General features: G+C 39.1%; 2 protein-coding genes across 5 annotated transcripts in view; one reads left to right on the plus strand and one right to left on the minus strand.

Moving 5' to 3' along the window:
• rsrc1 (arginine/serine-rich coiled-coil 1) overlaps positions 1-11,031 on the minus strand; it is a 202,031-nt gene extending 191,000 nt beyond the window's left edge. Inside the window, exons 1-2 of one of the 3 annotated variants that reach the window (XM_047391940.1) lie at positions 10,913-11,031; positions 2,178-2,363 (exon numbers count right to left, since the gene is read on the minus strand). In XM_047391940.1, the coding sequence (XP_047247896.1) occupies positions 2,178-2,347 (170 nt within the window). In that variant the 5' untranslated portion in view covers positions 2,348-2,363; positions 10,913-11,031. Of the gene's footprint in view, positions 1-2,177; positions 2,364-2,773; positions 2,915-10,912 lie in introns of those variants that run through there. The other 2 variants (XM_047391938.1, XM_047391939.1) reach the window with 2 other exon arrangements.
• shox2 (short stature homeobox 2) lies at positions 6,149-14,568 on the plus strand. Of its 2 annotated transcripts, none has more exons than XM_047391943.1 (5): positions 6,149-6,672; positions 8,162-8,370; positions 10,234-10,291; positions 10,970-11,058; positions 13,142-14,568. In XM_047391943.1, exons 1-5 carry the CDS (start codon positions 6,384-6,386, stop codon positions 13,397-13,399), a joined length of 903 nt encoding a protein of 300 aa, XP_047247899.1. In that variant the 5' UTR covers positions 6,149-6,383; the 3' UTR covers positions 13,400-14,568. The 2 variants fall into 2 exon arrangements, with proteins under 2 accessions (XP_047247899.1, XP_047247897.1); XM_047391941.1 differs by having other exon boundaries at positions 6,151-6,672; positions 13,106-14,568.
• The last annotated feature ends 8,540 nt before the right edge of the window (positions 14,569-23,108 follow it).

Genomic DNA, 23,108 nt, shown 5'->3' on the forward strand with positions numbered 1-23,108 from the left:
CAGGGTTGTTGTGGGACTGTGTGCTTTGCATTTGATAATGAAGGATTTAATGGTGCTCTGGGGGAACATCAAAGATTTGGATATTCTTTTATAACCCCACCCTGACTTGTACTTCTCAACAACATTGTCCCTGACTTGTTAGGAGAGCTCCTTGGTCTTCATGGTGTGACACCACTTGCTTAGTGGTGTCTTAACCTACCTTAGGGGCCTGTCAGAAAATGTTTGTTTATAGTGACAAATTATATGACACTCAGATTGCAACACAGGTGGACTTCATTTCACTAATTATGTGACTTGAAGGTAATTGGAAGGAGCATATGCACATGCCAATTTTCTGTTTTTTTAATTATTTGTCTACCCATGTTTTTCTCATTTATGTTAATTAATTTTGACTATTTTGTGCAGATCCATCACATAAACTAAGATTAAAAAACATTTAAATAACCTTGTGGAATGTAACAAAATGGGCAAAATATCACGGGGGGTGAGTACTTTTGCAAGGCACTGTTTGTCAGTGTGGACTATTCCCTATATGAATGTTAAACTTTGTGTGAGATTAATTGCTGACCCTACAGAACATTTAATATCATAAGATCATGGCCAGCATGTAGGGAGATTTGGAGAGATTAGAGAAGTCTCCAGCTGCAGATCACTACTGTGTAGTTAGCCAGAGCTACACAGGGATATCTGGAAACAATATATTTCTATATAAAGCGTGATTAGTGGCTTTTAAATTGATTTTTTCTTCCGAAGCACGTCTAATAATAATAGTGTTCTGCTAAAATGGGGAACCAGAATCAAAGGACGTAAACTCCCAAAGCCATAACCATGCAGGAGCTCCCCATCCCGGGGTGTTTGGCTAGCAGGACCTTTCAGTGGGAGATTGGGGATGTGTGCACTGGGGTTAATATTGTACTCTGCAGCACCATAAGCTTGTAACTGAGGGCTGTCACACAGAACCTTTTTCAGCACTTCTATTATATGACTGCTGTCTGATACATGATACTTATTTTGTATTTTTTGAAAGGCATATAAATGATTGTTTCCAATTGCCATATTTATCAACATCTTTGTTATTGTACGCTGGAACCATCCAGTGTATACAGTAATGGGAGGGAATCATAGGCGTGATTTACCAAAAAAAGATACAAAGAAAAAAAAAACAGCATGGATTACTGATAAGTTATCGATTTATTGCTAGTTTTCCATTCTTTCATTCCTCTTTTTTCCCCTGGTAGAAAATTTACAGTCATATCTCACCATAAACTGTCCGGGTCCCAGTTTTCACTTTATGCATTCCTCAAGGTAAGGTTACAGATTACCATTCGGACAATCTTGGTTTGAGGTTTGTTAATCTATTCCTAATTGTCCACATCTGCATCTGGATACATAGTAATACAGATTTTATCCCCCACCTCTAATACACAGAGTTGTCTCATGATCATTATTGCATCCTGATCTACACCAGATTTTGGCAAATGAGAGACACAATGTTTAAGATGTATTATAACCAAGTAAAACATGTGGAAAAAAGAAAGATGGATGGATGGATGGATGATGGATGGATGGATGGATGGATGGATGGATGGATGATGGATGGATGGATGGATGGATGGATGGATGGATGGATGGATGATGGATGGATGGATGGATGGATGATGGATGGATGGATGGATGGATGGATGATGGATGGATGGATGGATGGATGGATGATGGATGGATGGATGGATGGATGGATGATGGATGGATGGATGGATGGATGGATGATGGATGGATGGATGGATGGATGGATGGATGGATGGATGGATGATGGATGGATGGATGGATGGATGGATGGATGATGGATGGATGGATGGATGATGGATGGATGGATGGATGATGGATGGATGGATGATGGATGGATGGATGGATCGATGGATGGATGATGGATGGATGGATGGATGGATGGATGGATGGATGGATTTGTCTGTGCAACAGAGACTGATCAATTAAACCATACATTTGCTTATTGTGTTAAGACCAAAAGTGTGTGAGCTTAAGATTTTCTTGTTATTTTTAAATTAAGGTTCATGAGCAGCATCAGCACCAAGCAGTCACCTGGAGGTGAACCTTGAACCATTGCTGTATGGCACAGTCTCCCTCCCTGCCTCCTCTGGAAATATGTAATGATATTTCACCTTCTGTCTTTGGAGCGTGAACGGCTCCTCCGGCTGGATCTCCTGCTGCGGCTACTCCTCAACCGGCTCCCAGACGAGGAGGAAGAGGAGGAGGAAGATGAACGGCGACGTTGTTTTCTCTTCCTCCTGCTCCGACTCTCATCATCGCTGTCAGAGGAGCGCCGACCCATGCTGGCTATCGGTTAGCTGGGATAACACACACAGGAGCAGGGTTGAGGTGCGGTAAAATAATGCTGAAACAAACCCGGAGTATCAACTGCACATCCACAAAAACAGCTGTTATACACAATGTTGACATTGATTCAGCCATCTTCCGCCCTGATTGAAACTTGTCACTCAATAACAGCCGCATTTAGAGAGGAAAACTGTGTGTCAAATATATGATCGATAAAGCAGCAACGACACTACAGTGTCATAATGCAATGAAACCTGTAAGATTCATGGATCTCCTTGATTTGTATTGAGGCTAACAAGCAGGCTAACTGTGCTAACCAAACTAGCTGAAATTATATAGCCTCAAAACATCCGCGTTTTAAGAGAAGCCTTTGACCTTCTTAACGGTTTGTTTGCATGTCATTTCTGGAGGTAAATGTCACCTTAAAGGTCGATGTAGCAAAACAGATAGAGACCTGAAAATGAACGTCGCGCTCTTCTCTTTTACACCATTGAATTCCCCACAACTGGAGCCATGCACTGCTTACTAGGCTCTACTCATCGAGCAAGGAAATATCGATAGAACTCAGGAATGAAGAGTTGAACACAGAACAATCGATTGAATCGTTTTACATATTTTGATTTTCATTGTTTGGTTTATATGAATATCATGTTTTCACTCCAACAGCAGCTGTTTGTTGTTTGTAATTTCAATTTGTTTTCCATTTTTGTTTCCCATTTCCAATTATCTACATTTGAAAAAATATTTTCGTGATATTATCCATGTTTAAATTCTTACAATGTATGTCTAACACAAACACTATTATAATTTACAAATGAAAAGTAATACGATACAAAAGATTTTACATTTATTTACTTTTCAGTCAAATGTTTGTAGTTTTGAAACACACCACCTTACATTGATAGCACCAAAGATAAGAAGTGTGAGGTCAAAAATGCTTCAAGTTCTGTTAAATAAATATCTGATATTAACTAAGAAAATGATGAAACCTCCCAAACAGAATGCACCTTGATCTTCATACCGTTCTTTCAGAAAAATAATAAGGCAATTTCAGGCAATTTCAAGGAAGCCAGTATTTTTTCTTAATGTTGACACAGATGTAAATAGTTTGTCCTTCTACCTCTACAGTTTAGGATATTGTGCTATGTAAAAGAAAATCCTCAAAAATTCCAGCCTACTTCTAAAATGCGTAAAGTCAGCAAGCCCAATAAAACGTATTAAAACTACTACTAATATAGCAGGTAAAAACTGATAGCCCTTATCAGTGTGCTAAAATATACAAAAAAAAAGCTTTACATATATTTTAAAATATCAAGTATCACAAGTTTTTCTTTGCATAACATCCACTGATGTTTTCTTTGTACAAAAAAATATATTTTAAATTTGACCTTTGTGTCAATTCAAGTTCTCTCTGGGGACCCCTGTTACTTTGGAGGCCCTAGCTGCTTCGTTAACATATGCTTTGGGCTGGCTGTGAAAATCAGATCGCATGTAATGGGAATGCATTGGACCTTTATGGGTTTTTTCCATTCTGATCATGAATGCATTTTGCTTTAATTTATCTCTATGTAAAAAAATCTGGAAAGATTTAACTCAGCTGAAAGCCATATCTAAAAACCTTAATTAAGGTGCAATAATATTAAATGTTTAGGTTATTGTACTATTTGTGCTTATTTTCTTGTAAAATACAACAAAACGCCAAGAGTTCTAAAACACTAAAAACTACTTGCCTACTTCTAAAACACATAAACAGCTAGCTAAACGTTTAAAATCAGAGGCCCCACTTCTAAAACGCAGTACAACTGCTAGCTAATTTCTAAAATGCACAAAAACTGCAGCCCAAAAACACTAAAATATTCAGCAAGAAAATATTGTGATAAGAAAATTGTGTATGATCACACTGATTCACATGTACCATTTTGAATATCTAGAATCGTTTTGTTTTGCATAATAACTCAAGATGTATTTGTATAAAAACAAATACTTCTGTAAGCCTGAAAATTTCAATGCTCTTGGAGGACACCTGTTGGCTTGGAGGCCCAAAGCAACTGCTTAGTTTTCATATCTCTTGGGCCTGCTCTGTAAATTGGACTGCATGTAACTTGATTTGAATTAGACTTTTTTGTTTTTGCAAGCTGCTTTAAGGTTACTTTTAATGTAAGATAGCTTCATATAAATTCACTGAATAGAATAATTATCCTGAAATTTATATCTAAAAAGTTTGAAGAAGCAGCAATTTTGAATGTATTTGAATGCACAACACAAAAAATATGTGTGTGCATCAGCACTCTGAGCTTGTGCGTTTTGGTTTGATCTGGCATACCTCTAATTTACCAATAACTTGAACAATGCATATTTATCTGAAAAACGTCAACGAGAATTTACGTGAGCTCATCTGCTCAGAAAATAACAACTCACAGCCTTAAAGGCAGAGCACCCGGGCAATTTGCAGTAAAGTAGAATAATTAATTACTCGGATGAAGTTTAAAAACACACACCGGAGCTGAAGGTGAAACGAGCAATATTATATACCGACTGATGGATCAACAGCGTGCACGGGCTGTAAATAGCTGATGAGAAACAAAGTAATCGGAGTGTGCATTGCAAATAGATAAAAGAATCAGTTTAACGCTATCTGAATACATCCATGCTTCCAGATGCGGCGGGATAAATAGTAATTAATGCCTTCGAGCTGAAGCATCGTTAATAATTAATTAGGGGAATTGTTCGGGCTCTGTGTGTGGAAAAGGGGCTTTATATATAGAATATCAATAAACATGCTTAATTTCTATCATCAGATCTATCCCGGCGGTTTTTAAATCCAGTTGTATTATCCCACTTAATTTCTGCTTATCTGCATATATATATATATATATATATATATATATATATATATATATATATATAGGCTAGCATCTTTTCCACAAGTGAGTTGTTTATTTATTCTCACACATTTTTCAGGAGGAAGAGGAAGGAAAAAAACGGAGCTGGAAACTTTAATTAGTGAGCCCAATGGCAACATATCGTATAAGTAGGCACTAGGCTATAATTAAGCGTTTATCTGCTGTTTATCACCATAATGGCTTAAAATGGCCCAGTGAGGATTAATATTAAGCGATATAGTCTGGTTAATGATGACAGTGGTTATAACAGCACATCATTTATTTGAAACGCAATGGGATGCTGTTCAATAATAATAATAATAGTAATAATAACATTTCTTTTATAAATCGGAAAGCGATGCAGTAGCAGTGCCCCAGGCCAAAGTTTTTTAGGAACGCCAAAATGTGTTCACTTGAACTTGATCTGAAGCTCCGGGCGCTTGTCTCTCATCTGCCCTCTGAGCCCCAGCTGGTCCGCTTTCACCTCTCTCCTCTCCGTGTCATCCTTGTGCGTCTTATTTTTCCTCGCCCGCAGATCACCGAGATATATAGTGAGGAAGAACTCCCCATCTCATCCATGTGCTTCCCTCTCTGCTTGTCAATTTTCGGATTTTTGTAAGCCACACCCCTGCAGAGAGAGAGAGAGAGAAAGAGGGAGAAAGAGAGATCCATGACCATCTCCCGGGTGTTTAAAAAACTAACTCAGGACAATAGCGGCGAATGAGCGCGTAATTAAATTAATTAGTCCTTCTTGTCAATCTTGGATTAATGTCCAATAGCAGCGGTGCTGCTTAATGTTTTTACTTCTCCCTCTCTCTCTCTCTTTTCCTCCCATATCATTGAAGGGGAGTGTGGGGAGGGGAGGAGGAGGAGGGGGTCTCATCCCGGCATCCTGAGGGGAGGTAATTTGCACGGATCAAGGGGGCAAGGCGCCGTAAAGTATAAATGCTGTGACTTCAATAGAGGATCACCAGCAGGTTCCCCAACTCCGCTATACCAAAGGAGAAGGAATTGGCTGAGAAGATATATTTTTTCCACCCTCATCCGCAGTTTGGCTTGCATCACCTTGTATCATTTTCAGCGAGCCACACCATTGATGTCTTAAGCAGCGAAAGGGGAGAGTGTGTGTGAGAGAGAGGGAGTGAGTGTATGGTGTTTTTTCCAAGAGGAGAGGAAGCAGTGATGGAAGAGCTCACCGCTTTCGTATCCAAGTCCTTCGATCAGAAAGTGAAGGAGAAGAAGGAAGTGATAACCTACAGGGAGGTGTTGGAGACCGGGGCGACGCGAGCGGGGAGCCGGGAGTCTTTATCCGCAGAGCCCGGGAGCCGAGAGGAGGCGGCCGCGGTCGCCCGGAACGTGGCGCTCTCGCCGGGCAGGGAGACTGACATGCTGGGGCCGGAGAGGATCAGGGACGCGGGGAGTCCCAAACTCATTGACGGTAAGGGCTCTGCGCGCTATAACTGGTTTATGAAGAAGGGAAATGGGATCTTATCGAAAAAAGGCACACGGTAGGCTATAAATAAAAACTAAGTTAAAACATTTACAACTAATGACAGACAAGAACACTACATATTTTAAAATGTTGTCTAAAAAAAGTGAAAATAGTTAGGGTTAGAGAGTTTTTTTGTAAGTTAATTTTAGACATACATCACTCATTTATCTTATCCCAAGTCAAAACTGCTGCTCAATTATTATTATTAAGCATGTTGATCTTTTTAGGATCTTTCCAGATTTCTTATAGTTCATTTGAACAAGTTTAACATCGTACAGCCACAGAAAACTGGAGAAAAGACTGAATGCATATAAAAGTGAGGCAATTTCGTTGCACTTTTTGTATAATGGCAAAAACAATTTGCTCCTGATAAAGATTTACTATCAACAAACGGATCTAATAATATGAAATGACTCAATTTCCTCCTACATTAAAATATTAAGCAAACTGGCGTTTATGGGCAGGAATTTCCCAAAACAATGCATTCTGGCCTTTTTCGTTTCAGGCAATAAAGTTAAAAGCCACCGAGTGTGTATTATCTGCAGAATCATTTATTTAGTGTCTATCTGTTTGTTTTATTAAAGGGCATTTTAGCCTAAGCAAATGTAAGCTATAGAAATTAAACCGTGTCTCTGTTCGTAAACGTCACAAAACCTATTTTCACGATAAATCCAATGTGACTCAGATATAAATATCTTGCAAATCCTGGTGGACGAAATATTTCTATTATGATTTTTCCAAAATGAACGCAATGCTCTGCACGCCAGGTGCAGAAAAAGACAAATTCAAAATAAATATAATAAATCAGATTCTAAAAAGAATAAAGTCCTTCACCAAAATGCAAATTGTAAATTTGTCCCCCCCCCCCCAAAAAAAAAAATCCATTAACCTTTCTTGATAGTTAAGGCATTTATTTATGTGTAGTTTCTGTCCTGTGTTTTGTGACAACACGCTGGACAAGATATCTTAGAGTTGGGAGGCTTGTAAAAGTGACATCTGTTCGTCATGGGCAGCGTGGTTAAAAGCGGAACCGCGACAAGCATGTATCAGACACCCGGCATCAGGCACGGCGCTGCATATTTATAAACGGTTAATAATTAAAGAGCTTTATGTAGCTCGACAAAACATCCGAGGTCTGATAGCCGTGTGATATCAGAGGGCAAGTCTTTTCTTCCCTTTCTTCCTCAATTTCTATCGCATTTGCTGCAACTCTTGTTTTGTATTGTCAGTTTGCACACTGCATTCTGCGAGCTTTGTTTTATTCCATGAAGGAGGATGTCATTTTGCAATAACGAGTTCAGATTCAAGGCAAACTCTGTGCCATCTGGTGCAGTAAATCCTATTTTTTTTTTAAGAATAAAGAGAAAAGAAAATACCCCTTGGGGAGAGGTTCGCGGTGCATGGTGCTGATCGTGGTTCCCTGCTATTCTCGCAGGCACCACGGACGTGAAGGAGAGGAAAGAGGACTCGAAGCCCATCGAGGATGAAACGCAAACAAAAATCAAGCAGAGAAGAAGTCGGACTAACTTCACGTTGGAGCAGCTCAACGAGCTGGAGCGGCTCTTTGACGAGACCCACTACCCAGACGCCTTCATGCGGGAGGAGCTGAGCCAGAGACTGGGACTGTCGGAGGCCCGAGTACAGGTAATAATAATAATAATAAAAAATAATAATACACACGAAGATCTATGTGGTGCTCTAATTGTAAATATAAATACAGTAATTAACAGGGGGATGGTTCTAACACGATTGTGTATTTGTTTCTTTTTCTTTCTTTCCTGCTTAGAATTTTTCCATAATAAGCCTTTAGGATGTAAACATCTTGTTCTAGTTGGATTTTATTATTATGCAGTGGATACAGAGCGACGAAAGCTTTGCTTGGCCTTGATTTGTGTATTTGCGCAGAAAATCCTTTAGTGCCTTTAGGTTTTAATAATCTACATAGAAAATGTGAAGACAATGCACCGAAATGCATTTTCCTTCTCTCAGTATGATTCGATATTTTAACGTGTCACTTGTCTCAATTAGTCCTTATTTACTTCACCACTGTTCATCTTGTCTTCATTATCCAAATTGCACCAAAACAATACACCCACATTTCTTGCAGTTTCAAGATATGTGTTACTAAATCAGTAGATTTTCATAGGGATAGACCATCTGTGCAGAAACCCAGTATGAGTGGTGGGAGGTGTGGAAGGTGTATGTGGGTGGGTGGGGACTCAGACATGTGCAAGGCGAGCAGTGGGGAGACAATACTCATGAAGGCAGCTCTTTTCCCCTCTGTTTTATTAAAAAATTAATATATAACTTGTTATAACTGCCATGCCTTATGTCCAAGCTCTTTGTATCATGAACGGCCCAAACTCACCCTCCACCAAGTCCACCCCCCCACCCCCCTTCAAAAAAAAAAAAAAAATAAGTTCAAACCATCTTTTTGCGGGGCTCCCCAAGCCCTGAACTGGAATCTCCCCAATAAGACGCATTGTGTCCCGGACAAGGAGCACAGCTCGAGGGATTTGCATAAATTATGTTTTATTTTCAATCCAAATCGAGACCAGCTTTCGCCTCTATCTCTTTTATCTCCATAGGCGTATTATATCTTTTATGCAACATATTATTTAGAGGTGATTTTAGGCTCTACCTCCACCAACAACTTCAGTGCATTTGGTTTTATAATAGCCATAAATTAGTGCGCAAGAAGGACTTCCAAACGACATAGACTGTGATCAATAAATGAAGCCAGCTGACAGCCAAATCGATATGATATTTCAATCATGCTTTCACTATTTGCGGGGCATAATGTTACAGAGACTGCGGGCAGACACGCTGCATTGTGGCCTTTTTTAGCCCAGGCTTTATCTGAGGTATTTAAGGCGGATTATCATAGTAATAAACCGTTTAATGCGCGTTCCAAGGCGTTTCTCTAAATTTCTCCGAAGAGAAATGTGAGCTATCGCTCTCTCGCTTCTTGTGGACTAAGTGTTGTAGCGGTGATTATACGTTTAAGCATGCCTCCGACATGGATTTTCTGCAGATAAGGGTAATTAATTTCAGCGGTCAGAGAAAGAAGGGAGATGAGCGCTCAGATCCCCCTTTGCTCTGATCTCCAAAAAAGCCACGATAGCATTGCTGCAATTCAATATCCGAGAGTCCATTCAACTCTTCGGGGACACTCTTCTATAGAAAGATGAAACCAGCGCTGACAAGGTTATTTATTATACCAGAGAAAGTCCTGCTCATTTTCCAACTGGAGTCATTCTATTCTCCTAATTAATTTGACGTCAGTTTTGCTACATTTACCCTATTTCTTTTACTTTCCCGATGTCCTTCTCGTTGTAGGGCTGAATGCATAATAATTTAAATCTGGGGTTAAACAGTAGCATTAATATTTCAGTGCTCCTCGGGGATATTGTTTTTCTGCGGTTGTTGTCACTTTGAGAGGAATTACACATGGCCTCACAAGCAGCTGCCAATCAGCGGGTCTCTAATTAATTTCTGTCCCTGCAGGTTTGGTTCCAGAACAGAAGAGCCAAATGCAGAAAGCAGGAGAACCAGTTACATAAAGGTACTCTCACACATCAAGGCACACCTAATCTATTCTGTACGCACAATATTGTGATCCTGTTTCTCTGTTTTTGGCATAGCTGCTTCTGCATACTTCGTGCTATCTCAACCATTCGACTACTGCAATATTCAGCTCATTTTGCAAATGTCTGCTGTGACTTTTGCTATTTATATCTTTCAAACTTTTAAAAACATTTCACTTTTTCTACCATTTTTTTCCACTTAAAAGAAATTAAGAAACTTCAGAATCCTTATAAACTTTGTGCTCTTATCCTATCTTGGCTGCAACTTATTTTCAGCCAAGGATGCAATTCAAACTTTATATGTTTCAAGGCATGATGTTATTAGCAAAATATTCAGCTTTTCAATATATTTTTACCATTCTTGAGAAATCACAGTTAAAGTTTTCTGTATTCCATGTTTACCAAATAACATTGGTTGCTATGGTTGCTAAGGACAGCTCTGTGCAACGTCAGGCCCATTCTAACTTTTTAAATGTACAATTCTTTCCGAAAAAAAAAACCCTTAATACTCCTTTAAATTTCACTCTTCGTGAACAATTTATACAGTAAAACGTAGGCATTTTTCTCTAGTTTAATACTCATCATGCAGTGTAGTTCACCCTGTGTGGCGCTGAATATTCCTCTCGTAATTAGGCTATCATCTGTGTCTTCCGCAGGAGTCCTGATTGGAGCAGCGAATCAGTTTGAAGCTTGTCGTGTAGCGCCATATGTCAACGTGGGGGCTTTACGGATGCCATTCCAACAGGCAAGTAACTTTGAAGCTTCCAGTCTTAAAAAAGTAATAATAAAACAGAGCAGACACTCCCCCTCTCCCAATCACCCCCACCACCCCCAGCCCCCAATCCACCCGCCCAACCCCGACTGCTGTCTTGGCACAGGATGTGCACAAGTGCTATGTGCAGAGAATCCAGTTCCATGTGTCTGTGTGTGTGTGCGTGTGTGTGTGTGTGTGTGTGTGTGTGTGTGTGTGTGTGTGTGTGTGTGTTTGTGTGTGTGAGAGAGAGAGAGAGGGGGGGGGGGGGGGGGGGGGGTGTAACTAAACTCTTACCTCACTGGTGAGAACACTGTGCCAACACAGCGTAGCTTAATTGGAAAATTCCCTCTCATGTTTTTTCGACCATCTCTGGGCTTGTATTACTGGAGCAAAACAAACATTTTAGAAGACTTTGTGTGAGACAGTTGGCGAGGAGAATATTATTTCATTAACAGAACTGATAGGGTATTTTATCCCATGCAGGTTCATCCATGATATGGCATTATTTTTGAAATATTGGACTTTGCATCTTAATGTTTGTTTTGGACACATTGATCAATGTTGTGAAAGCATAAAAATTCTAGTTCTGCAATTACTGTAGAGGCTTTTCTTTAAATAATTACAGACGATTAAAAGCATCTTATGACCTATTATTTAGTATTGGCATAAGAAAAGACATTGTTTTCTCAAGCAACTGGATCACACAAAGTTTTGTGCAAAATGTCCTCAGTAAAACAATTAAAAGTGAAGTCTTTTCTTTGTGTTGCTACATATGACATTTGATCAGGGGCTGAACAGAAATTCAGATGTGAGCTAAGATGTATGGGGTGCAACTTTGTCAAACAGGACAAAAGAAAACAAAAGTTAGCAGTTGTTTTCCATTGCTTATATACAGTTGATGGGTGAGTGGAAACTCATTTGTGTTGTGCACAACGTTTGGTGAAAAACAAAAGGACTATTTCACAGTTTTTCACAGTATTTGATCATCTCCAGTTTAAAATATAAGAAAAATACAAAGGTCAAACCCGAACTAGACTCTTTTACATTGCACAGGCATTATTTAAAACACACTATGAATTCCTCACTGTATTTATGAAAACACAAACTGCATTTAATGCTTTTTAGGTATCAGGACCACCGTAGGATGTAGACCCCACAAAATATAGATGGGTCAAATTTGAATTAAAATATACTGGGTCACAGTTCTGGTTTGTGAAAATTCTGCATATATACAGCTCTTGAGAAAACGATGGGACCAATGAAAAATTATCAGATTCTCAGATTTTACTATTTAAATGTATGTGTTTCAGTTAAATGAACATTTTATTCTACAAAATAATGACAACATTTCTACCAAACTTTAAATAGACGAAATGTTGTTATTTTAGGCATTTTAGAACCAAAAAGGTCAAACAGCCAAATTAATAATATCTTTTTAAAAAGCAGTTTTTTGTCAAACGACAACAATAAACGAACAACAGTACCTATCCTTTACATGAGGAAGAGTTCAGAGATCAGTAATGGGTGGAATGACCCTGATTTTCAGTCAGAACTTCCATGCAACTTAGCATGCTCTCCACACCAGTCGTTCACATAACTTTTAGGATCAGGTGATTACCGAATTAGCACGTCATTAACTAGAAAGATGTGTGTTTGTGTTTACACTGGAATAGCATGGCTTCCATGCTTGCAGAGATGCAGCAGTGGTTGTTCCCAGAACTGTATATATATATATATATATATATATATAAGTTTTGTTTATTTTGATTATTAGGTTGGGGCCATGTAGGCTTAGTGGCAGATTATAGCTCTCATCTTCTACATATTATTGAAAGAGTACACTAAATAAAATTCATCATATGAAATATAAAATAGATGGGTACATAGATGGCCATTCGTGCAAGAACTTCCACTATTTTGACAACACAGCCTTAAATCACAACAGTCTCTGGTGAAAATGATCCTGCACCCAACCCACTGCAAAGTTAACGCATGTTCTCCCCCTTCTCTCCCCCCATCCGTGCGTCCCGTCCCGTAGGATAGTCATTGCAACGTGCCGCCCTTCTCCTTTCAGGTGCAGGCGCAGCTGCAGCTGGACAGCGCCGTGGCTCACGCGCAGCACCATCTGCACTCTCACCTGGCGGCGCACGCGCCCTACATGATGTTCCCCGCGCCGCCGTTCGGGTTGCCCCTGGCGACGCTCGCGGCAGAGTCTGCCTCCGCCGCCTCCGTGGTCGCCGCCGCCGCCGCGGCGAAGAACACGAGCAAGAACTCCAGCATCGCCGACCTGAGACTGAAGGCCAAAAAACACACGGCGGCGTTGGGACTGTGACAGCGAGGATATGAGGCGACTTGAGGAGACACTGAACCAAAACTGCTTCGAAGTGAGGGACAAAAAAGTAACGACGGACGTAATTTATGTTTTCTCAATGAAGGAGGACGAGTAAAATTATAAAATATAGGCTATTTATGAAAGACAATGGAAAAGACTGTGACGTGATAGCCTACACAGACGCCTAAAGTAGCGGACGGGGTGGAAGGCAACGCAGGGACAGATACCCCGAGGAGGAGGAGGAGGAGGAGGAGGAGGAGGAGGAAGAGGAGCAGGATGCAGCTGGGTCGGTCGATTCTTTGTCAAACAAGGCGAACCATTCTGCGTTTTTTTCCTGTTTAAATAATGTATTCTTGTTGTTATGATTTCGTTTCGATTCTATATAGAGGCTGGCCTCATAATATAAAAAAAAAAAAACTCTGCTGAAGTAGCGGAGATTCTTTGTCAAAATAAGGACAATATCTCCCCCTCCACTGTTTCTTGTCCATTTTGAAAATGCCTCTGCAGTGTTTGCATGAGTTTGTGAATCATATACTCCCCCCCATCCCACTCCTAACCCCTCTCATCCTCTGTCCTTCCCTCTCGATTGAAAGTTTGGCCTTCTTGACCTTGTGTGGACCTCCATGGCTGTAGGTGAAATGGGCACCACGCAACAAATTTGAGATTATATCAAGATGTGCGTTTTTTAAAATCATAATTCGAGCCAGTGCCCATATATTTAGCCTACAAGGTGATTTGCACCCCCTGATTTTTTATTTTATTTTATTTTTTAAGGAAGGCAAATCTCATAAATAAATGCCATCTCTAACACAGTTGACTGTAAGCGAACCGGTACGGGCACATGTAAAATATGTTTATACTTAAGAAAAAAACATGCATTATTTTTTATGATTTAGTGGCTTTATGAATGCCTCGTTGGAAATTTGTTCATTTTGTATATTTTTTCCCGTGCATTAAAAACCATGTGCTTTCTGTATGTAATGTTGATGTTTTTTTTATAATAGTGAACATGAGCTCAACAAAAGCACGGGTTTCTAAAGGAAAAAAAAAAAAAAGAATGACCATGAAATTATTTTTATTTTTTCCATCACATGTGAAACGTGAAACCACTTTAACAAAACTTGTTTTTTTTTTTGTTCCTATAATAAATTAACAAAAGTTTTCTTTAATGAGTTGATTTTTTTTTCCAATTGATTCGATTTATTTTTATACCTATATAATAGGCATCGTTATTATTGTTGTTGTTATCAGTTAAGGCTTTGAGAGCAATAGATTTTTAATAATTTATAGGTGGAAGTCTTTTGATAACATCAGAGTTGTGACAGGTCCGTTTAGTCGGGAACACTGGTGTGTGTGTGTGTGTGTGTGTGTGTGTGTGTGTGTGTGTTTGGGGGTGGGGGGGTTGCAGCGCCCTTGCCAAAGCGCTGCATTATTCATAATTTGCTTATAGAGGGGTTTGAGAAGAGAACTGATCATTTCCAGTACAAGCTAACAGGCAGATAAAAGATACAACAGGAAGCTGTTCAGAACCTCAAGGATAAAGTTTTTGCAGCATTTTAATAAATGCATGCTATCTATTCTATGTATTATTATTTGGACATTTAAATTTAAAACGAGTGCGTTATTGTTGCTGGAATTTAAATCCCTCCGGACCGGAGGCCTAATAATTAGTTAAAACAACTCGAGATGTTTAATTTAAATTATTCCATGGGCTTCGGCTTGCAACAATATAAATGCACAATTAGACTCGGCCTTGATCCATTTTGCATTATTGTCCCGCAACATGTTGCGGGTGATTAAAAACGTAAAGCAAATAAAGAGAAAACTTGTACATCTTTATTCCTTGAATTGGCACTCTGCCCATCGCTGTTGAATGCAAATGTTTTCTGCCGTTTTTTTTTTTTTATATGACCTAAAGTTTGACATTATGAATAAAAACATACAGACAACCCACAGCTTAGAAAACAAAGCCAAGGGCTGTGTACAAAAATAGATTCATTAACGCTTGTCTTACTTGACTCACAAATTTGCCTGATTCATTCCCTGACATCTTTAAACGCCTCTTATTGAACATTTAATAAACACCTGACACGGGAAGCCTATAATTATAGGAATCCAGATCACATTACTCTTCCGATATTTTTCCTCGCAAAACACAATGTCCTCAGCTATTAATTAATACCGATCTCACCGAGTCTGCACGGAAGCCTGGTGTGTTTGTGTGTTCCTCGGTGTTTGGGGCAAGATTTAGACGCCAAAACTATTGAATTATTGATTGTGAACCCTCGCCAGTAAATGGAGGAGACGGAACTGGAAAAGTGCTGATCCGGGGGCGCGCATGCTTGTCCCGCGATGGAGCTTTAACATTAGAGTCGGGGGCGCGCCCTTCCTCAGATTCTCTCACTTCAAAATGTATTTTTTGCTTGTAAAGACACCACTCTCAGGCCAGTTTCATCCTATCGTTAGGTTTTGATAGCTATACATCCATTATTTACAGCTATTTTAACAGTAACTCACCGGGAACAATCATCTAGTGCAGGTTTATCAAAATCAATCAAAATATCATCGAAAAGTTAGAATATATATATATGCTGTGTTATGACCATGTTATAGCCTTCACAATCATGAGTGCAACATCAGATAGTCACAGACACCAACAAGGAGAGTAGGCCACAAAAATTTATTGCTAAACAACCTGACCGTTGAGGGATAGTTATATCCATGCAGATTAATGGAAAGTTAAATCAAATTACATAATCTTTATTCCCAGAATGCATTCGTAACATGATGCGAATAGATTACACAGTGTAAGATTGATCAGAATACAATAATATCACTGTGAAAGTCAATAACTGTACAGTAACTGTACATTGTTTAAACAGTCAACAACTATGTAAATATAGTTGTTTACACTGGTTAGATTTTATGCTTATCACCCTTGATGTGATCATTGTCATACAAAAAGGACTCTAACTTGAATCCTGTTTTTCAAACTTTTACACCTTTCAACATCAAATATTTCTACCATCTAGTCCTAGGTCTTGTAAATCTGAGGTGGAGAGGTCTTTCTGCCTTTCAGCTCGTCCTGAGTGGCAAATAGTGGTGGAGAGGAGGGTCTTTGCTTTGAGGGGCCCAGGAGACAATGAGACGGGGACACACAAGTGTTCTGATTAGACATGGAGACTGGCCATGAGCTCTCACTCTCCTCTCAACACACTCTTTAAGACACACATCCCCACACAGCCAGTCAGGAGCCAGCCAGCCACACTGGTTTCTTCTTCTGCACAGCCATATATCCCACTCACTTGCCTCCCTGCTTAAGTCACACATGCTCTCACACCGGGCGTTATTGTACACAGACCTGGATGAGTCAGAGAAAGAGCTATTATATTAAAATTAATCAATTGCAGTGGACATATGAATCCAAATACATCTCTCACAGACTCACACACAGATCTTCATAGCCTGGTGAGTCACAACACCACTCGACACCGTGGAATTCTTCATATCAACTGGTGCTGTCTTGTTGCTATATTTACCCGACTACAACCCCTGAGACAAATGCACTACTCTCTCATTCCCTGCTCTTGGCTCTTTATCAAATTAGGACACTTTAAACAATCTCACAGAGCACCGTTTTTAACAACAGTGGAGGCAGCAATTGTTTCTTTCTGCATTTGAACGACTGCGGCTGAATCTGTTGTAAATGGTGTTTGTGCATTTATGAATTCATGTGAGAACACAGGAGAGAGAGTTCCCCTTTCTCTTCTTCTTCTTCTTCTTCTTCTTTTCTCTAAGGGCTTGCCTTTGTTACATGTTTGGAGTGCTCAAAGAGCAGGGGTGCACACAGCACTGCACCAAAGACAACAGCCATCAGGAGCAAAGGCAGATAAAAGCCCAACTTCAAAGGCGTCAAATGGAGTGAAAGTGAGAAAGAAACCTGCTGAAAACCCCCTACAATAGCACTCACAGGCCCAGCAATTACGAAGCCATATCGCTGCCTGTTATCACGCTGGCACGCTGTATAAGGGCCTGGGTGGCTAACCGCAGAGCTTGGTGTGGGTTGCAGTCAGTGGAGAATTACAGCATTTATAGAGTTTGACTGTATCACTGTATTTAATTTCACTGTAGGATCAAAAGTGGGTGTTCGGTCCGATTTGACCCGTGCTATGGCCAGGGAGGCTTAACCACAATTATTATAGGCACAGAAAAAAAAAAAAACACATAGCAGTAACTCCGTTCAGCTGAACTGCAGAACAAAACAAAAAGTCTAATTGTTTCCGTTTTTCCTGTTTAGGTACCCCAAGGCAATCTACACATATTTTATGTACCGGGCACATTTTGTTATTCATTTATTTCCAGTTGCAGCTGCTTTGCAGATTAGAGAGATAACATACTGTTTTACTCCCTGCCCTGGGAAGAAGACATAACAAGGGTGTGAGTTGAGACCTGTGGCATGAGTAACCCTGAGGGGATTTTATTGGAAAAAAGGTGACATTTGGAGTACTGTGAATGATGGGGGGTGACTTTGTGGTGCATTTTGTGTTCACAGTTTTATACAAGGCCTTGGAAAATTATCCATACATGTTACAACCTCTAACTTCAAAGATTATTGGGACTTTATGTGGATTATTTTGAAGTTTAAGAAAATCATGCCTGGTTTTAAACATTTATTTCAAATAAAAAATGTCAAATATACGGCTCATGTGGAAGAATCTGTTAATACAACAAATGTGTAGTGATTTGCTGTTTGCAACAGACCATGGAAGGGACACAGCAAACATGTGGAAGAAGGTGCTCTAATCAGATGAAACCAACGTGGAATATATTGGCTTACATGCAAAACACTTTAGTGGAGACAGTGCAGATCACCCTAAACACATCACCCCCATGGTAAAACATGGTGGTTGCAGCATCATGCTGTGGAGATTAGGAAAAATTATATTCATAGATGCTCTTCATACCATGACTGTGTTCCCCTTATTTTGCAAAAAACGGGTGAAGCCTTTAACAGATGTGCAAAACTGATGGAGACATACATCATAAAACATGCCTCAGTAATTCCAGCAAAAGGTGGTCCTACAAATTATAAATACAAACGTTCACTCCACTTTTTTACATTTGTATTTGCGGTTTCACAATTATATACTATTAACCGTTGGCTTATCACATAAAATCCTAATAAAACATACTGAATTTTGTGGTTGTGATGCACCAAAATGAGAAAATATCAAGGCGTGTGAATACATTTGCAAGGCAGTATGTGTGCATTGTGGTCTCAGCGAGAGGGGCACACTGTAAATGTTAAGCACTTTGCCCATGCCGCTCTATGTTTACAAGCTGGTGAGATTCAATCATTTGTCTGTGAGCATAATCGAGCACTTGCTTTTCATTCATCAGATGTTTGTACACAGACTCTTATATTACAAAAAGCCTCTTTGGAAACTTAGGCCTAACTAATCTCATATTGATTGTGTTCGCACCATCCGAAGTTTACTGAATGCCATTTTGAAATGTCACGAAATAACAAAAAAATGAGCTGACAAATTACCCGATATTTGTACTTGGATGCTCGGGTGTCTTTTTAATGTGGGTAAAGCCAGGGAGGTCCACGCTCATTCATCCCGCGGGGTTAAGTGCTTTTTTCAACATTTAGTCCTAGGAACCCTTTATGGCCATTTATATATCTGTCAGCTGCCTTCAAATGTTCTCCTAACTAGTGACAGACATGTGCAGTCAAGGCAAACTTTAGACGTGAGGGAAAATGGCCTCTGGTTTTCAGTGTGAGCATTAATCACCTGCGTACTGTAAATGTTATACTCACGAAACCATTCGCTGCTTTCACATAACCATAAATCTAGATGCAGTACAAAAATCAATACTTCATAGTGATGTTAAAAAACATACAAGTCTATGATGGATATGCTGGTTGCATTTTACTTACAGTTTTTCCATTTGGTTCTGTATTTGTATGCAAACATGTCATAACTTCATAAAAAAATGACCTAGGGAATCTGTAAACAATAAAAATATTTATTTTATAAAATTTGCATTGAACTATGGAAGTTGGGTCATAAATTATGTTGTCTGACAGGTGACAAGTTACTGTGCCTTAAGAAAGTATTCATATCCTTTAATTCACATTTTGCCATGTTGCAACCACAAACTTTTTTGTATTTCTATGTGATTTTATGTGAAAGTCCAACAAAACGTTGTGAAGTGTATGAAAAGCAATACATGGTTTTTAGAGATAGTTTTTTTTACGAATACAAAACTGAAAAGTGTGGCATACATTTGAATTTCAGGCCTCCTGAGTCGAGATTTATTGAACCACCTTTCACTGCTATTACAGCTGAAACCCTTTTGGGGTATGTTTCTGCCAAGCTGGCACATCTAGTAAATTAAATCTTTGCCCATTGTTTGTAAATTAACTCAAGTCCATTTAGACTGGATGGAGAGGGTCTATGAATGTCAATTTTCAAATCCTGCCACAGATTCTTAATTGTGTCTAGGTCTGGACTTTGACTGGGCCATTCTAACATACACAGTCTCTAACAGGTTTTATTCCAGGTTCACCCTGCATTTAGCTACATTGATTGTCCCATCAACTCTGAACAGCTTCCATGTCTCTACTAAATGAAAATGTTCCCACAGTACGATGCTGCCAACACCATGTTTCAATGCTGATGTTCCAATTATGGACAGTGCTGAAATTAATTACTCTGTGCTTCTTGTTAAAAACCTGCATGATGCAAACACTTAAAAAAACAGTTGTGAAAGAAATAGAAGCAACTACATCAATGTAATGGCAAAGTTCTGCATGTCAGTCTCATCTCACACCTTCTTCCTCTCATCTCTGTAATAAAAAACATGCTCAACACCCATGAAACATCCATCATTGTGACCATTTATGGTGAGAAAGTTTAACAGTGGTGGTAGAGTCACATAGACCATTACATAACAATGACAAATGTGTCTTTAGTGTCTTTCTTTAAATGTATTGATTAGCTCTTTAAAAAAAAAAAAATGTAAGCAGATGCACCAAAAAGAGTTATTCCTCCCTATAGAAGACATGTCTCTGAAACTATCTGATACCTTACAGCTTTATTGTCCAGGCTTTGTTAATGTACCTTTTGGGTGTTGCAATAGCCCAAAATAATCTTTCAACTGTGTAAATGAGCATGGTATTGGTTCTGGGAGGTAAAGTAGCAAGGGTGTTCCACACAAAAGAAACTTGTGAACTTGTGAGAAATTGCTGATTCAAAACTACAACTGTCATGACAAAGCTATGGTCCCAAACACAAGAACATAGAATGAGCAGAAACCAGAAACAACTAAACTGAAAAAAGCAAGCCTTGCACTGTAAACCATGTTCCTGGGGAAAGCAGACAGTCTGGTAAACAACATTGGGAGCACATACACACAGTGGGACATTAGCTGCAGGTAGGAAGTTATGTATTGCGGGATTTTGAACAGGTTACCTTTAAAGGATTTCAGAACTTGATAATGAAGAGACCATTAAACTGTACAGTTGACAGAGGGTTTACTTTGTTTTTACCAGGATGACACTTAAGTTATAGTTGAGAATTTCTGAAATGAGGTTCTGTTAAAATGTTATAGGCAGTTGGTGACTTCATTTCATATAAATCCAGATTAGCTGGTTAAGGAGGATGAGACAAACAGCAAGCCTTAAAGGAGCCAAGAAAAATATAGAGTTTTATCAAAACAGCTGAAGCAGTTTATGCAATTGTTATTTTATAAACTTTTAAACCATTATTAATTTAGGATAAGACAGAGATTTACAATCTCTTAAATGGACCCAAACCAGACATGAAAACAGAGACTCTCTTTGCCCCTCAAAGAAAGGCTCACTGATATCTTTTAAAATTAAAGTTAGCTTTTACATGGCTTATCTTTAACGAATGTAGGTTTCAGGTCACTAATAGGCATTAAACACCAGAACTAATGTTCTTTATACTGACAAGAAAACCTAGTGCCAGGCACCAGCAAAACTATTCCTAAGTTTATGTTTTTTTATTGTTCTCTGGTTTAGGATTTTCACGATATGACAACTTTGTATCAGAAACAATATGGTTTAATGGTTTTATAGTATTTCAACAAAGCTTTTCAACAAAAATGTATAACACGATCTAATTGATTTTATTTAAAACTGAGAAGCAACATTTCCACTATTGTAAAAATACCGTAACATAATATAATACCTATAACATTTACTTTTTAAAATATTGTAACAGACCTAAATTTGTTATTAATTTTCAAAGAAACATGCTTATTAGACAGGTTTACCCTTTTTGTAAGAGAGGGAAGGTGTAGTAGGCTTCTTTCAGCCTGCTGACCAGCAATGTGCAATGTCAAGTGCAGCAGGTGCAGGAGGTGTAGTAGGCATAGTGCTGCAATATGATCTGCTCCAGCTGGAGAAAAATCTGGTCACTCTGGCACCTCCAGCTTCTCACTGAAAGAATGATGTGACACTAGCTTTTAGTTCTTTGGGAATAGGCTGTGCTTAAGCCAAACCCATAACAAACAAAGTAAGAACAATGAGTCTGGTATGAGTTACAAATATTTAGTTTTGAGAAGCTGAACTATTTAAGTACAAATACATCAAATTTCCATACACATAATCTGTCCACAATGCTGTTACCAATAGAAAGCAATATATTAGATGCTCTTAATGTAGTCAAGCAGCATTTTTGTTTTGTCTCCAGCAGAATCTCTTGCAGTTCTAATTAAAAATACCCCAACAACAAATAAAAGAGAAATTGAAGAAGAAACAGAAGAGCTTAATCATGTCTTCTCGTTATGTCTTTGAAACTCTATTGGAGGGTTCGAATGTCACTGTGTGTTTTGAACACAGTGGTTAAGACTGATGTTTCTCATAGCTTTGCAGGAGGTCTGAGATGTGCTGACTGAAAAGGTTCCTCACATTATACGCTTAATTATCATGCTATTGAAACAATTCAGGGACCCTTGGTATGCCATGCCTGGGGGCACTGGCATCTTTGAAAAGACCATCCCCTTCAGGGTTGAAATGTTTTATAATGGAGAACAACTTTGTATCGATTGGATGTGACATTCTTAACCGTAAGGGCAAAAGTACACCAAATCCATACCAAGAAAAAGGCCCTAAACACATCACAGAATCACCAGATGCTCACTCTGCAAGGGTCAAAGGTTTTGTTTCTTTCTTTCTTTATTTAAATATAGGAAAAATAGCTCTGACATATACTTAAAGTTATTCTTGCATTGTCATTAGAAATTAAAATTTAGCCTCTTAAAGCTTTTGGGGGCTAGTGAAACACGGGAGCTGGGGGCGCGATGCAGGGGGCAGAAAGTCAAGTGTTTTATAGGCAATAGGATTTTAGAGCAGGGTGGCGCCTTCAACAAGAATATCTTATTCAGATGTTTTCATTGGTTCTGCCACTTACTGATAACAACAGGATTGACAGCTACATTACTACGGCAATTTACTCCTTAGGCAAGTGCATGTTATGCTGAGCACAAGCTCAGTGAGGTGAGGTACAAAGGTATTTATATCCCCTGACCACAACTTTCTGTGCATTTTATTAGGATTTTAACAGTGTTACCAGATCTCACGGGAGAAACAAGTAACCAGCTCCCTGAAAACAAGTCCAAAAAAAGCCCAACAAACAACCTACCACTGTGTAAAGTAGAGGCCGCTTCTATACAG

The sequence above is a fragment of the Girardinichthys multiradiatus genome, chromosome 18 (assembly GCF_021462225.1).
Source record: "Girardinichthys multiradiatus isolate DD_20200921_A chromosome 18, DD_fGirMul_XY1, whole genome shotgun sequence".
NCBI lineage: Eukaryota > Metazoa > Chordata > Actinopteri > Cyprinodontiformes > Goodeidae > Girardinichthys > Girardinichthys multiradiatus.

Bases quoted from the DNA above. Each gene is read 5' to 3' on its own strand.
- shox2 (XM_047391941.1), top strand. From the start codon at position 6,384: ATGGTGTTTTTTCCAAGAGGAGAGGAAGCAGTGATGGAAGAGCTCACC. The intron at 8,371-10,233 runs GTAATAATAATA...CTGTCCCTGCAG, and splicing joins TGTCGGAGGCCCGAGTACAG to GTTTGGTTCCAGAACAGAAG. The intron at 10,292-10,969 runs GTACTCTCACAC...TGTCTTCCGCAG, and splicing joins GGAGAACCAGTTACATAAAG to GAGTCCTGATTGGAGCAGCG.